The sequence below is a fragment of the Palaemon carinicauda genome, chromosome 6 (genome assembly GCF_036898095.1).
Source record: "Palaemon carinicauda isolate YSFRI2023 chromosome 6, ASM3689809v2, whole genome shotgun sequence".
Classification (NCBI taxonomy): Eukaryota; Metazoa; Arthropoda; class Malacostraca; order Decapoda; family Palaemonidae; genus Palaemon; species Palaemon carinicauda.
Window position 1 is genome coordinate 148,642,946 of NC_090730.1, and position 16,981 is coordinate 148,659,926.

The following is a 16,981-nucleotide window of genomic DNA, read 5'->3' on the forward strand; positions in this document are numbered from 1 at the left end:
CCCTAGCACAAAAGGATGGTAAGATTGTGTTACCCGATTAAAATCACAGCTGTGAACACTGCTTAAACACGGGAACCACATCTACCACAACCTTGATTAATAACGACAACTAAAGCTTACTCTACGTATTCTACCTAACACCAATAATGGAAACATTCTGGCAGTACCTTATCTCAGAAAGCCAAACAAAATAGATTTTACCAAGTAATTGCACTGATATAAAAACATACTAACTTTGTTCTAGTGCACTAACTGAGTATAATACATATAAAATGGGCCAAGTCAAATAGTTGCCAACAGTAAGAGCTAATCTTTACTAAATTGACAAAATAGTTTCATAAATAATTTTGAAAGGCAAGAATCCCTCGTTAATAAGAAATGTTACAATCTAGCCATGGTCTCAATCATTGTTTAGCACATTTTTATACTCTGCCTACCTCTTTCGGTCATTCACAAATGCTAAAGGTTGCATGTAATTTGTATTGAACAGAAAATCTAATGCATTACAATCTCATTTTATTCCCTTCCTAACCAACCTTTTTTGGAAACTATTCCCCAAAAATGTCATTTCTTGTATTTTAATTCTTCTAATATATATTTTTAAATAAATCTAGAATTGCCCATGAATGAATCTTGTACAATAAATCTGATACAATACAAAACTCACCAGTCACCGACTGTCTTCAGATATATACTGATGCAACAGGAATCCAAATTTTACTGTATCATCATATCTAGGTTATCACCTATGGGAAGAAAAAAGTTATACTATAAAACAAAATGGATGCATTTCAACCCGTGACTTGCAAGCTGTTCATGTATAAGACATACAATACCGTTTTTTATCATCTTGAATTGATAATTTATTGTACTAAAGTCACTCTTAGGATAATAAAATTACATCTTTACCAATTTTCTATTTATTACAATATCTTTGGAATGAATTTCCACAGTTTCTCACAACCTCCAAGTCTCATTTTTATTAAGAATCTTATTACAGGTACAAAAACAAATATTGTACTGTAATGCATAAAAACTAATTTGATTATATTTTTTTCAAGGTTTGAGAGCCTTTATTTTTCTAAAGAAAATATTAAAACTAATTATTCCAACCACAAGTGTAATAAAAAAAAAAAAGCCCTAATGACTTTCAAAATATTTTTATAGTAGTTTAGTCATACAAGATACCATACACAATTATATAAAAATTTGACAATCCTACCACATCTGACTTTATTAATTACGGTAGTACTGTATTCTAAAAGCCATAGCCGATGTCTTCGCTAAATGTGATTTTTTCAATACAATTCTAGCAACAAAAATGGCACAAATAGCTATGATTAAAGAATATCACTTCTTAGAAGATCTGGATATCTTTATGCAAAATTACTTTATACCACACACTACTGACAAAGTTGAAACATTTAAAAATCTTAAATTACAGACTAGATGTCAATATAAAATTCTGGAAAGGATTGTACAGGTGGCCAAGAAATGTTAGTAAGGTCTTTCTAAATTATAGCATTGCTATAAGAGAAAAATACAGTCCGCAAAAAAACCTTAAAAACAAGTCAATGTGATCTTGATCTGAACTTATATTAAAATTATCCTAAATTTAAACACTCAACAAGAAAGGAAGTACTGTCCTCACAAGCAAATATAAACAAAGAATAACTGTAAATAAGTACTTTACTATGAAAAGGAAAACGACCAACCATTGAATTTGCAAATACAAGAGTATATTCAAAATTAACAAGTTACAGAGATGTATGTTGTGAGGATACCTCTCAAGGAAATTATTTATTTTATAAGCATAAAGGGAAGGGGGGGGGGAGAGAGAGAGAGAGAGAGAGAGAGAGAGAGAGAGAGAGAGAGAGAGAGAGAGAGAGAGAGAGAGAGAGAGAGAGAGAGAGAGAGAGAGAGAGAGATGGTACCCTGGTTACTGTGATAGTACTACAGTATTATTTTGGAGGGGGAAGGGGAATAAGTAGAGTTTGGCTGTATGGGATGGGGACGATAGGGTAGGAGAAGAGTAGTGTACAGTACTGTAGGTAGAGGGGGTCGTGAAGGAATATCCGATATGCTGAGTGAGAAAAGCAGCGACAGGTAAGTCTAGATTCGAATACAGTAAGTATGTAACAGTTGACGAAACTTTAAAAGATTTTAAGATAAAAGAAGTGTGAATAACAAATGAAGAGATAAATACAAAGGAAATGGAAAAGAATGAAGATTGGGAGAAGAAAAGTTACATAACACACTAAAGTTTTTTTCCATTCCAGTTAAATCTTTAATGGCAAAGCTGAGGGGTGGAGATTTATCACATACAGGAAGGAATTAGATCATACCAAAAATTAAAATAAGCTAAAAATGATTAGATAAAAACGATAAAAAGGATGGAAAATAATGGGATGGATAAATCAAAATTTAATGTATGAAAAGATAAAAATTTTATCAAAGTAATAATTGAACGTGTAAATAACCAATAAAATGAAATGCTTTTATCAATGTCTTGGGGCTATGAAGAAAATAGAAAAAAAATTAAAAGTACTGTACTGTAGTTTATTTAATGCTCAAGATCATTTAGGGATTAGTTGATGAATTGTGTAAAACACACAATTTTAATGATAAAAAAATATTTTTATACTGTACTTGCCTAATGTTCAAATTGCTTTTACTCGAAGCTGTGTTGATGTCTACGAAAAAATAAATATTTTTCGCTCTCCCCTCCACCTTGCTAAATATCTCCCCCTCTGGGATCAACCACACCATCTGGCAATTGATGGCCATTAACTTTTCAGTGATATAAAGTAATTCTTTTTCAGTAATAAAACTAGAAAATCCCATCATTAATTTCTTGCTATCACTGATCAGTGGCGAGGAGAGGGGCATGTATATGAATATCAAACGAGTATAAGAATAAATTTTATTAAAATTGTTTATTATGAAACTCCCCTGATGTTCATATTGCCAATTCCCACAAAGATGAAGGTGGGATAGTGAAAACATTCTAGATTAATATATCTTTCCACCACTTCGAGATTAGTTTAAAATGTAAACAGCGCCAATCCCAAATCAACTTTTAATCACTCGCGTTCCCCCATTTGATTCCAATTCTATATCCACTTCCTTTCTTTCAAAACTAGTCTTATACAATATAGAAAAAAAAACAAGAAAAATAAAGATTATATAACTTGAACCAAGTTTAAGCAAATAAAGAAATTCTTATTTAAGCCATATCTCTCATGGTTACCATACTCCTTATTTACACCATATCTCTCATGTTTACTACAATTAATGTGCTGTAAATTTAGTGATAAAAACAGCTTCTTTCCAAAAATTTTCCACAGAAGCAGCTGAACTACCACTTTGTGAATCTAAACTTTCATGTCCCGACTTGGGATTCAACTTGCTGTATGACCTTGTCACCGAACTTAACCAGAAATAAAATGTCAATATAGGAAAGATTACCTTAAAAAGTCTAAATTCATAGCTTCAAGAACCGATTTTGAATATACCTATATAGTCATCTAACAACTTGCATCTCTGATGTATTACCACCTTTCCTCCCAAAAAAGAATATGTAGCTCATTATATAACCTTTAGTGTAAAGACAAGAGGTTTTGAAATTAAGTAGTGACATCATATCCCCTTTTCCATACTCAGTCTCATTACCTGTATTCTATTTAGGCTTGTATTTGATACTAATGTTAATAGCCAATCTGTTAATGGTAAAAGAAAATGTTATCTCACAAACTTTACACTTCTAATTCTTAAGGCAGAAAACCTTTAAAAATTTAACAATTCCTATATTACCTTAATCCCTACTGATAATTGTAGGGCATTTAAAATAAAATGCTTGAATATATTCTCACCCCTGAAAAAAAAAAGTTATACTAAGATACAGTGCTCTATCAGATTAGCTTCTCAAGTACGATGCAACCATTAACATTGAATAAATACTTAAATTCAAGAAGCAAATATAATAAAATTACAAAATTAGAGAAATACAAGACTAAATTCAACTATCTTAAGGTCATAAAGACCGCAAGATGTTGCCTGCTTGAAAGACACATGCACGAAAGAACTACTACTGTACTAGTAATGCTATCACTAGACATACTAGCCCCAAAAATGCCAAATAAAAGATTCATATCGTTTTTCTTTTGGTGTGCGAGGAACTGCCAACTGTAGAATCGGGCAAATCCATTGTGATGGGTTCCATTAAATAAATTTTTCTATTCAAATCATATAAAAATAGAAACCTCCCCAATATTGTGCTAATGAAATTGCTCTTTAAATACTACAAGGATAGTTATCCAACTGCAAAATTATTCTAGTTATATACATAATGGATCTCCTAGGTTTGTGAATATTTGTCTTTTAATATCTATTTTCTTCTTACCAGTTCCCTTATGAAATAGGATACACTAGTCATAAGTAAAAAATGTCTAACGTCCAATATAAACCCTAACGGGTACCAATTACAATGAGCACACTTTAGATAGTAATAAAGTTTACTCTACTAATTTATTTTGCTGAAACACCCCTGAATCAGCATTTTACTTTGTTAAAATTAATTACTTCAGCATTTCCTGATTACCTTTCCGATGTCTTCAATTCTACCATGCTCAAATGTTCACCTCATTTGGGATTCCATATTTTTCCAAATAGATTTATAATAATCTTTAGCATACAAACAAAAAAATCTTAAATTCAATTGAAGGATTGTATGCCAAACTATCAAGAACTGAAACCAACACAAACACCTTTAAAGTTTCTTGGGCAACTGTACATCCAGTAATAAGAGAAATAATCTTAGTGCTCATTAAAACATAATAAAAAACTATAAAAGAAATAAAAATACAGTCAAATTATTTACATATGAACAAATTATCTACAATTTCCTTCTTAACCATACCAATATGGGTTTTTGACGGTCATGTCCACTTGCTATCAAGAACCCCATGCTGAACCACGAGGTGTATCAGAATCGCCCCATTCCCAGTCTTCCTCGGCCTGTTTCACTGGTGGAGGAATGCTGTTCAAATCCTCCCAAGTGTCACATGCCCATTGGTTTTCATCATATTCAGATAAAATCTTGTAATGATTGACATCAACGGTGTCCTCCCCTTCCCTCTTTTCTTCCTCTTCTGAGGAGTCATGCCACAAGACAGTCTTTCCTTGCCATGTTTCACCATCTCCCCTACAATCATAGCATTCTTGTTCAACTGTAGATCTGAAATAAGATAAGTTATATAACAAGTAAAGGATCAATGGAAAACAAAAATTTCCCTTGGCTACAAATACAGAAAAGAGGTTTGAATCATACTTCATGAATTTTGCAAAGTGGTACCTAAACAACATTTAATCTTTTAAAGTGGTACTTATTTAGTAGGCTGTGTGTACAAGTAAAGTCCTGGATGGAAAATTGCCAGATAAAGCCTGACTGAATCTATTCATCGAAATTTAAATATTTTACCAACTGCACAAAAATCAGTGTTTTTACCCCTAATATATTTTCTCTCTCTGTGTCTCTCGATGGCCTTTTTAGGATTTATCACTTCCTCAAACACAGTGTTCTCATCATTGGCTTATTTACTTCCTTTTATTCTACCAGCATTTTACCATGTTTTAATTTGCCTTTTTATCAACACTATTTAAATTGATACACGCGGTACTGTGGACCTCATTCCTTTATCCTAGAACTAGATCCTAGGCTAGCTTCCAACCATTAGAATTTTTTTTTTTTTTAATGAAAATAGCATGCTAAAATATATAAGGTTTCTTGGACAAAACTACAAAAATAAATTTGCAATGGCAAATGTTTATTGGACTGTAATTGTGTGAGCTAAAACTCTGGTGTGCTAAATTGGTATGCAATAAATCAAGAACACACAGCACAATGCTGTCTATATCATTCAAAAAGAAATGCAGAGAATTTTTTGAGTTTCAAGTACAGTATATGACAGTGTATTTTTTTTAACAATGACATTTTTAACTGTATCAGTTAATTTCAACTATAATTTGGTCCTTATTTCTAGTTGGCTTCCATTTATATTTATCCTAGATAAATTGTTTTTGCATTGATTATGAAAAATGAACAGTATACGTAATTCAACAGTGATTGAAATTTCCTACGAGTTACCTTATCTATGCCTATAAATATTAAATGCCACTACACAAGAAAAAAAATATAAAAGTACCACAATTTACAACTTACCTTATCAAATTAAATGGTATTTCTCTCTCAGCTTCTAAATTTATCCATGCTGAAAGAGACACCATGTCTATAATTGCATATCTTTGTCTAACTATAGGAAATGTATATTCATTTGTACCGGAGCTCTTCTTTATCTCTTCTTCTTTATTAACATGAAGACAATGAAAAATTGGAGGGCCAAAGTCTTTCTTTGAGTTATGGTGATCACCATTTAAGGGTATTGGCGACCAATCACAGTGGTCACTGTTGCCGTCACATTCTCCATTCTTATTTTTCTCCTCTACTCCATTTCTCCAGTCTAAACAATAATTTTGATTGCCTTCACCCAACTGGAGATAGTTGACTAGAGAATGAAATCTGTGAAGAATGAAATGCCTGTCTTTTTCTTCTGCTGTACGGCTATCAACTGGGTACGATACTTCAGATATTATTTGTGAACTTTCTCTCGGCACCAATATATCATAATGACAATTCAACAGTTGATCATTTTCAAAATTTCCCTTGCTGTCTAGAGCAACACTATTCAGAGCCAAAGCTAAAGATTCTTCAATGTCAGATGTCGATCGAATGAAAACAGCCATTTGTGTACAATATGTATCGTGTGGTCCAAGACCACATCCAGATATCTGTACACTGTAATAGGAGGTGTCTTGAATTATTCCATGGCACCTGATAAAGAGAAAACTATCAATAATCACACTCATTATTTCTCTAACTTACTTTGCAGGACAGAGCCTAGAAGAGGGCTGAAAGGGCCGGGAAAGCAAACATTTGAGCAAAGTACTTGGGAAAATTAAATAATACCAAGGTTTACATAAATTCACTCTGGCCCAGTACTCGAATAACTGGTATTCAAGAAAATGGCACCCTGAAAAACAATATAAAAAATAACAATTTAATTCATACTCTGGTTCAAATCTAGCAGCTAAGCACTCAGAAATGTACTGTCCTTGGCAAATATCACTATTCAGTAATAAAGATTTTTAAGAAGACAACTTGGTTTTTGTAGATACAGTAAAATTAACTTAATCATAAATGTTTAATAAAAAAGGGATTTTCTTAGGAGTACCTGGAAATCTCCTCTCATCCGACCAGAGTTTTGTGTAGTTTACCCTACTTACGTTTTCTGTGAAGGCTAACCAGGCGGAAGGATACGTGCCCTGAGGCTAGTCCCGGGTCAGGGAGCGTGCTAGCTTGGGTCTTGACCCTCAGCAAGTTCTTGGTGGTTTAATTACTTAAAAGGGTCAGGAAGACACTCTGGGATGGAAGGGCGGGCCATTACCCGAAAGTAGTTGGAGGTAAGTATGTTAGGAAAAATACAAATTACTTGAAATTTGTGATTAGTTCCACACTTAAGGAGGTGGGAGTGTCCTTCTTTGTCCTTCTTGACCCCTAGATCTAGCTAAGCAGGATGCAATGGAACCTAGATAGGGGGCTAGGTTCAGAGACTGACAGAAAACGAAACGTATACACAAAGAGCTCATGTTAGTGTCTAAGTAACTCACCTGTCCAAGAATTCCTCAGAGACATGTCCTTTGATGATTTTGTGACTTGAGGTCTTGTGCAGGCTCTACCAGAGTCCAAAGGAAAAGAGGGGGAAGGAAGAACAAGGGGTTTTTAAGGAAACGAACCTGTGTCTCATGGTCTTACTACCCACGATTGTACCTGGGGCTACACCGTTAAATCGCTTGGAGCGCAGAGATGACTGTTCCTATAGAGAACCCGTCTAGGGACTTTCTTGAGCATTCCTTCAGGTAGTGCGTTGTGAAGGTAGACTGGTTAGATCAGGTGCCTGCTCTTAGGATCTGCGCCACTGCCATGTTCCTTTCGAAAGCTAGGGAGGTACTCAGACCCGTAATGTCATGGGACCTGGGTTTTCCCGGCAGGGGAACGCCCGCACTGCTATAGGCCCTGATAATCACCTGTCTTAGCCAGAAGGAGATAGTGTTCTTTGAAACCGGCTTTTTCACTATACCTGTGGAGACAAAAAGGCTCTTGATACCAGGACGGAGATTAGAAGTCCTCTCCAGGTATTTCCTTATGGCTCTGACAGGACACAACCTCAAGTCGTTCGGATTGCCCGAACGAGGAATTGCTGGTATTGAGAAGCCCTCAAACTTAGGATCCCAAACTGCTGGATTCTGGGTCTTAGCTACAAAAGTCGGGACGAACTTTAAGGAAATCTCACGCCAACCCTTCGCGTGTGAGACCTCGTAAGACAGTCCGTGAATCTCGCCCACTCTCTTAGCTGATGCCAGTGCCAACAGGAAGACAGTCTTGAGGGTGAGGTCCCTGTCCACTATGTCTTTCAGGGGTTCGAACGGGGGTTCACTTAACATCTTCAGGACCCTCGCCACATCCCACTGCGGCACACTGACGGCTTGAGGGGGACATGCTTGTTCGAAGCTCTTGATGAGCATTGAGATATGTCTCTAGGAACCCAGATCGATGCCCTTCAGTAGGAAGACTTGTCATAAAGCTGCACGCATTCCTTTGATGGCCGGGATCAACATACCGACTACATCCCTGAGATGTGCCAGGAAGTCCGCATGTCCGGAATAGAGGCCCTCAACGGCTTGATGTTTCTGGAGGAGCACCACTTCGTAAAGGTGGTCCACTTAGCCTGGTACACCGCTGCCGATGAACACCTCAGATATCCCGACATCCTTTCGGCCGTTCTAGCTGAATAGCCTTCCTTCCTCAGGAGACGCTCGAAGGTGGAGGGATCGAGGATTGTCGTGGAACCTTTAGAAGTGGGGTTGCCCCAGCAGGTCTGGTCTGTCTGGAAGAGGCCACAGAGTAGGAATACCTTAATATGTCAGTGTAGAACTTGGCAGAAGCAATTGAAAAGTGCCATTTGCCACTAATGTTATGATCACTGAAGCATAAGCACAGGGAAAACAAGCTTGTGGGGCCGATGGCACAAGTCCAAGCAAGTAGAGACCGATGAGCGTTTATCCAGTTGTGTGGAGGAGGGTTAGTAGCCTCAAAAAGAAACTTTTTCCAGTACTTACTATTTAATAAACTTGCATAGTTACTCTTTTCTTGGACCCTAACACACTATTACTGTATATGGAAAGAAAAATCAAAATACCTTACAAATATAAGCCAGGCTTGCCAATTCCCTGTCCAAGTGATTAAGTTGCACTTTTATATGAAACATTCATAAGCTTCTAAAATATAAAATATAATTTGCAGGCAAACCAAACAATTCACAACTTCTTCAATAACCCAATTTTGGATATTTTTCATATCTTATCAACAGTTTGGGGCATACACTATATATATAACTTGAGAGTATAAATTAAGTGAAGGGGAAACCTTACCCCAGAGTGCTAAGCTTTAAATGGAAGAAAATTATTGACATGTTTATCGAGTCAATACCCACCTATCATATTCGGTCACCATCTCTATTTCAGAACATATATATCGTACACTTATGAACATACACAAATATAATCACTTCAGAATACTGTAGTAACATTGTATGGTTAAAACAGTAGCTTACCAATTTCTGAATTCCTCTCCACTCCATTCAAACTTGTGGTCCCAATGTCGAAATGTTCCAGGAACAAAGTCTGGGATATACTGATTAAAATCTGAATTTGGAGTTGTAACAATGACAAGCTTTGGTCTCAACCTCTTGAACACATTGTCAACTAGGCGAGGAAGTTCTGAAGGATACATGTGTTCTATTCTGCAACATGATAAATTATTAGACATTTTCAAAGTATTAATTTTATGTCATCAATGTTACTTAAAAGATATGATAGTGTAAAATAATAAATAAAGCTAAACACTAAACCCGAGATTCACAAAGGGGTCTGCACATTATATAAAATCCAACAGGCTACTCATGTTGTATAATAACTTGGAAGTATGCTACATATATTTTCCCATTCTACAATTCACATAAAAATGAAGGAAGACTCCAATGTACCTAATAAACTTTGCACTTTTTAAAAATATGTACTGCATCCATTGTCTATACTGTAAAGTATAAAATTTCTTAAATCAGTTTTGATCTTATTCAGGATTTCTCATGCAATAGTTTTTTGTCTACAAAAAATTAAACTTCTTTATATATTAAAAAAAAAAAAAAAAAAAAAAAAAAAAAAAAAATTCAATACATGTAAATAATTTTGAGTGTCAACCCACTTTAGAAAAATTATGATAATTGATGAGCCAAACAGTCTGGCACATGTGCAAATATTACCTTTCTAGTCATTATTAGTAAACAGAAGCAATATTTACAAAATGTCTCATTCCATTGTGATAGCATTGTATGACCAGGAAGAGGGTATTTTTGTTAAAATAAAAGTTTTATTAAAAATTACTTCTAAAAATTGCATTTGCTTTACGGCAAAAGCCATTACTTTAACATTGCCTGGATCCATTATTTACAGACAGAAAATATGAATAGGACCTAAAGAGACAAGGAAATGAACCAAGACAGAAGATGCGGTATGCAGCTGGAGTGGAATCCTGTTAAAGCCAATGATGGAACATAAGTTATATACATTTGCATGACTTCATTAAATGCACAGACTTATTAAAATGGCATAAAAAAGGGAGATGTCTGAATCTAAATGTCTAGCAGGAACCAAGCTGTGATCGCTAAGATAATAAGGAAGATAATTTTCTGCAACAAAAGCTTATCCTGCTGCATCTAAGCAACCAAAGGAGTTGGGAAAGATGTCTTGAAAACTCTCACAGCACAGTAAGTAGTCTTCCCTTTGAGGCAAGGCCACACACTGAAATGAATCAATATTTCCAAAGTCACAGTTAGTGTAGTAAACCTAGTTTTAGGATAAGAATATTCACTTAGTAGGATAATCATCCGAGATATGATACGAAACAATATCGCCTTCTAAACTAAAGAGGTGAACAAACAAAGCTTCACTACCCTGCACAAAGCAAGGCAGAAGGGAGGGAGTGTCCTGGAGATCACAAAGCACCTCCCCAAATCTCTTTTTCCATTTATCAACTAATTTTTTTTTGGGGGGGGGTTAAAGTGAAGTATGGTATCCAAAGACTTTGTACCAGAGTATTAATAAGTAGACTTGCCCATTCCAGGACAACTGTCTACAACCATGCAAAATCTATGAACACGTGCACAAATTCTCATGAGTAAGAAAAAACTAACATGTCTGACTCTTACCTCACAAGGGTTAACTGAAGAACACTGGCTGCCAGACAACCCACTATTCTGCTTCTCTTAAAGGAACTAGTTGACTTGTTCCTTGTCTCCAGGCTACCTATGTAAGGGTCATGAATATGCCCAGTGCCACATGAAATTTTGAACCGGTTGGATTTGTTTCATGTGTTTAATAAATACTATGTCCTGAAATTGCATGTTTGCAAAGTGCACCAGTGAAGAGGCAATTTTTCTCACATGGGTTTAAGATATTTGACAGAATAAGAAAGCTTAATTATGGAGGTCATGAAAATATGGATTGCTACTGCTTTAAAGGAATTGTTGGTCTGGATATTTTTAAACAAAATACCTTCTGAAAACTATCTCTAAATATAATTTCAAGGTTGACACAGGACAAACGTTGCTATCTCATGACTTAAGAGCCAAGATGTAAAGTGAATCTAGTCTCTAAACAGGTTTTTTGTTTTCGACTAGAAAAAGAAGACCATGGGTCAAAACTAGAAGATACCCAGGGTCTATTATAATGAAATCCTGGTCTCAATAACTCTTGCACCCATGGCTAAAGATATTGAAAACGATAGTTACATTGAATGGAGGAATCATCTCATTTAGCAAAAAACTTGACACCCCTATCCAGAAACCACAGGAATGGGTAGAGATGGTTTTATGTAATGTAAAAAACTAGGAGATCTTATAAAACATGTCCAAGTCTAGATCCACGTCAAAGGAATGCTAGCGAGGTTTTGCTAAAGCCAATTTATATGACAGTACAAGTTGATAGCTGGAGCTTCCTTTCCTAAAAGAGGAGGGCATAAAGGAAGTCAAGAAATCTGGCATTATCTGGTCAGGTGACCTAATCATTAGAAAAACCATCCACGTCTTCCACACAAACATTGTTACTGTCTTATGAATGAAGACCTATAGCAACTCCTCAAATTTGTTAAATTGTGGGCGAAGAAATTTCTCTCAAATCTACAGAATAAAAAATCCAAGCATGAAGGTTTTGAATCAGAAAGGAGGAAGGCAAATGTAATCCACATTCCTACTTTCTCATACAGCTGTTAGACCGAAGCGGGTGTATTCTTAGTCTCAGCTGCTGAAGCAGTGGCTACCAAGGGCTGTTGGGCCAATGTGGTGCCATTAGCACAGCTAGCCCTAAAAAATCCTGAACAATATTCAAAACTTTTGAAATAATATCCAAAGGAAACCTAGATCAATGACCATTTGTTCCAATCCATTTTCAGAGCATCTCTTTCCACTGCTTGAAAGCCCAAATTCAAAGCTATGGATAGTGGAAGTTTGTAATTCTCTGTTTTAGCAAACAGGTGTATTTGGATATAAAGTACTAGCTCTAAAATTTCCTGAAAATAACTCTGGTCCACAGCCCCTTCTATATGCAGGCCCTAATCTGTCTGGAGTGAACCCAACAGAAGGAATGGCGAGAGGAGCACATTTCGCTGCACAGTTTTAGAATAGGACTGAGCCTGGTGCCGGATCTTATAGGCTGCAGATTTTTTTAAATGAAGTCATCTTGTTAAGGTAGGGGAGAGAAACTTTCCTCCATTTCTCCAGAAACGAGGTAGCCATTGCCTCGGCATTTGCTTTGAAGCTTTATTCACTAGTGCTCGGGGGGAAGAGGAATTTTTATACTAGATCACTAAAATTTCTACATCCAATTTTTCTAGATCAAATACTGCCAGCATGTGGTACCTCAAAATTTAATCTAACAAAGTTCTGCATGGCCTTGTAGACAGGCTTACACAGTAGCTATACTTCTGACAAAGTTGGCCTCTGGGATCTCCTACAGTCCCCCCTTCCAAGGAAATCACACTGTCTGCTGAGCACCAAATTCCAAGGTCTTAAGGTGATCTGGGACTAAACTAAAATAGTCACCCAATTGATTGGTACCAACATGAGTATCCCATTTTTTAGTTAGAAAGATTTAACAAAACCCTTCTAATTCCGTGAAACCTTCAAATTCTTAGGGATATACTCTCAAAATGGGACTACACACTTTGGGCAAAGAAAAATGACCTTTTAGCAGCACTTCCCTCATTGACTTAGATGTCAATTTCACCATTTTAGCTAAAAGTTTTCTGGTCTGGTACCGGTACTGCTTCTGCTAAGGTACTGAGAGCAGACTTTTGTGGAATCAGAGCACCCTTCTTTGGGGTTAACTGGGGGCATGCCCTAAGAGATGAATGTCTGAGCCTCCATACTGGAAATACCAAAAGGTTCTCAAATTAAACATAAAAAAACAAGCGTACAATGATAAGACTTTGGTAGTGCCATCCTCTCAACTTGCCCTTCCCAAAATTGTGCGTTGAAGGAGGAACAAGAGTCCAAAGTGCAGTTGGAATGGGTGATGGAGGTTGCTTAAGTTCCTCCATTACGTGGGAAACAAAGTGCACAGGGCTGTACACCCCTGTCTTGCCTGGCTATAGGGTACTCTAGCCGCAACCCGAGGGTTGTGGCATAGGGCCATGAAATAGGGTTACAGCACCCGGCTCAGTACACGGCCCAGTACACGAAACGTGGGGTCGGTAGCCACCACCCCACCATACCCTGAAAGAGAGGGGGCATCATAAAGAGCCATTTCCTTAACGACTACAGCAGCATTCCTTATCTTCTTCGACCTCCTCCTCTTAGAATTTTCAAGTTAAGAGTATGCAGTCGAAGTCGAGGACGAAAAGAGGAGTCCGAGGAGAAAGAAAAAAAAAAAGCACACTTCTCCCACACTTTAATAACTTCACATCAGGCTTTGCAAGCCCAGGTAACGACACCCAAGCAATCAATGACGATGAAGGGGAGGGGGTAGGTACACTTACAGATGCCTATGACAGAGAGGGAATTATGGGTCCTATTCACCCAAGGCACAGATTAAGTGGACGATTTAGGGGCGATGCATAGGGTAACACCCAGCATTGGAAAACACCCGCCCAGGGCTGATCTATGGGTCATGGAGCTTTTCTAGCTGGCACCAGTATAACAGGAAGAGCCTTTATAATGAATTAGGTTTGGTTTGGAGGGCTCCACTGGGGACACGTTAACCATGCCTTTCACCACTGGCCTCACCAAGGGGGAGACAGGCACTGGGGACACCAGAACAAAGGTAGTCTTTTTACCTGCTCCTTCAAGTTGAGAGACCTTACTTGTCAAACCAGTCATCAGCAGTCTGCACAGAAAAGGACAATGGCCTCTTAACATCTTATGGAGTGCAGCAAATACAAGAGGTTATCCCACACGCCACTAGAACCTGAAAAGCCTGCCAACGCAGATCCAGGGGCTCCTTGGTCCCAATGCATAACCTCAAGGGACCGATCTAGGGTCAACTCTCTTCTTACGGCTCAAGGCATACACTTGTCACTGTACACGAGGCTACGACCCACAATTGGTGCCCTAGAATGATTGCGAAAAATTACTGCATGCCCCTTGCATGAATGCAAATAATTACTGTAAGCCCCTTACAAGAAGCACACACTGGATTTACAACTGGTTTACACAAAAAACAGTTTCAACATCTACCCTTTTCTTAGCAAGTACTAATCTGACTTATTTCTATAATAATCAACAGCCACCATTCACTTCCCGAAAGAAAAAGAAAATGAAAACTTTGATTTTGGGTGCAACATTACATCCATACTTCTTTTAGCAGAAAACAAAAATAAAAAGGTTTCAACATGTCTAGGGGAGAGGCTTCTCGACCACGCTCGCCAAATGTCATTAATAATTACAATATCCATTCCAGCTCAAGCTGTAAAAATAACTATTTAAAGGACAAATGCTTGTATATACTTAAGAATAAATAGCATGACCTCAGAATTAAAAAAAGAAAAAATTATTGTATAATTTATCTACAATTTAGAACTAAAATGAAAAACACTATGAAGTTAACTCAAACACTTACAGCTCAATCATAGTAACAACTTGGGAATCTTTCATTACAGGGTTATAGACGGTTGCATCACCACAAACAGCTTTTACAGTGAGGGGTTCTGTCCGTAACATGATGAAATCCCCTAACATTGGCTTCAAATGATGAATATTGTCCTAAAGCAAAAAAAAAATCATATACCAGTAAATCTAATGAACCTTCTATATCGAGAAAAAAAAGCTCACATTAAAATTGTAGACCATCTATATTTTGGCAACGAATCAGCAAAAGGCTATTTGTTGTAAAGAAAAAAAAATTTCTGTAGAGAATCAAAATGAAAAATGTATAAAGTCAATCTTATAAGTTTTAATGAATTTCACTTTCTAAATATGTAGACATAGCACAATAGTTACATAAAGAAATTATTTCAGCAAAATCAGCAATGATAAACAATATACATTAATGTACTAAAAGAAATAATTTTGAACTCACTTTTAAGGTGGCTTCATCCTTATCAAGCACCACAATTTCTTTCACCCCAGAGACATCACGAAGATACCGGAAGAATTTCAGATCCGAGCATCCAAGATCGAGAACCTTTAAAAATATGGGTTGTGTAAAATATTTTTTCTATGGTGTCCATCACGATAAATAAAACTTGAACCTAACATTTCTAAAAAGGCACATGCAACATCAAAAAAAAAAAAATACTGTACAAACAAAGTCAAGTGTTCCATAAGCAAAAGATTACAGGGCAAAAACTGTATTCTGTTCATTGACTAAGCAAAAAAATATCAGGGCAGAATTTCAAAATTATATTAAAGACGATGATTTAATATATGTATAATAAAAGTACTTGAAATATCCACAAGATAATATTCTTTATAAATATGTTCAGTATATCATTAAATTGCAATATCTTAATACATTACATCTTCAAAATTCAGCATTAAACCTTTAAAAATCATATGAATAGAAACATCCACAAGATAATATTCCTTATCAAAAATATGTACAGTATAATTATAATTTAAATTGCAATCCTTTAATAAGTGAGCCATTCAAAATTTTACCTTACACCTTTAAAAATCATAAGAACAGCTTCATTCTTGACTGAACTATATAATTTTATGCATTACAGTACTTTGGTTTCTTCTTAAAGCAGCAGTGTTCTGTAGTTGTGAGTATAGGCGTGCAATGAAAGGTTAACTCCGTAATCTACTGTACTTACAGATATTAGTCATTGTTCGCATTCATCTATTAATATAGGCTTTAATACAAAAGTACAGTAATATTCATGGATATATGAACAATCTACTGTATACAATAAGGCAATTATGCCTACCTTTGGTAAAAAGAAAATATTACATTACATCTCATTGAGGATCCTTAAAAAGTGTGCACATCATGAGTGAACAATCTGTAGCTAAAGTGAAAAACTTAAACGATTAGTAGCATGTGAGAAAACTTTTGTCAAAATTCAATGCACACACTTACTAAAGTACCAATGCCAAAGGAAGAAATAGATGTCTGCTGTTATTTTACGTCACAAAAGTGGGTGCTTGGTTACCCTGCTTACAACTTTCTTCAGTGTTGAAACTTTAATAAATGAAAAAAAAAAAAAACATTCAGTGAAGAAGGTGGTAGGGAAATAAATATCTGGATTAGTCTTCTCATAATTCAAAGGCTTTTCCATTTATGGTAAGTATTTTCTTTTGTATTTTCTATC

The 16,981-nt window shown here is 36.1% G+C and overlaps 1 protein-coding gene across 1 annotated transcript in view; it reads right to left on the reverse strand.

Annotated features, from left to right (window-relative positions):
• Window positions 1-904: 904 nt before the first annotated feature.
• Hen1 (Hen1 methyltransferase) overlaps window positions 905-16,981 on the reverse strand; it is a 41,653-nt gene continuing 25,576 nt past the window's right edge. Inside the window, exons 3-7 of the mRNA XM_068375516.1 lie at window positions 15,745-15,849; window positions 15,286-15,428; window positions 9,729-9,917; window positions 6,221-6,889; window positions 905-5,236 (exon numbers count right to left, since the gene is read on the reverse strand). Coding sequence (XP_068231617.1) covers window positions 4,954-5,236; window positions 6,221-6,889; window positions 9,729-9,917; window positions 15,286-15,428; window positions 15,745-15,849 — 1,389 coding nt within the window. The 3' untranslated portion in view covers window positions 905-4,953. The remainder of the gene's footprint in view (window positions 5,237-6,220; window positions 6,890-9,728; window positions 9,918-15,285; window positions 15,429-15,744; window positions 15,850-16,981) is intronic.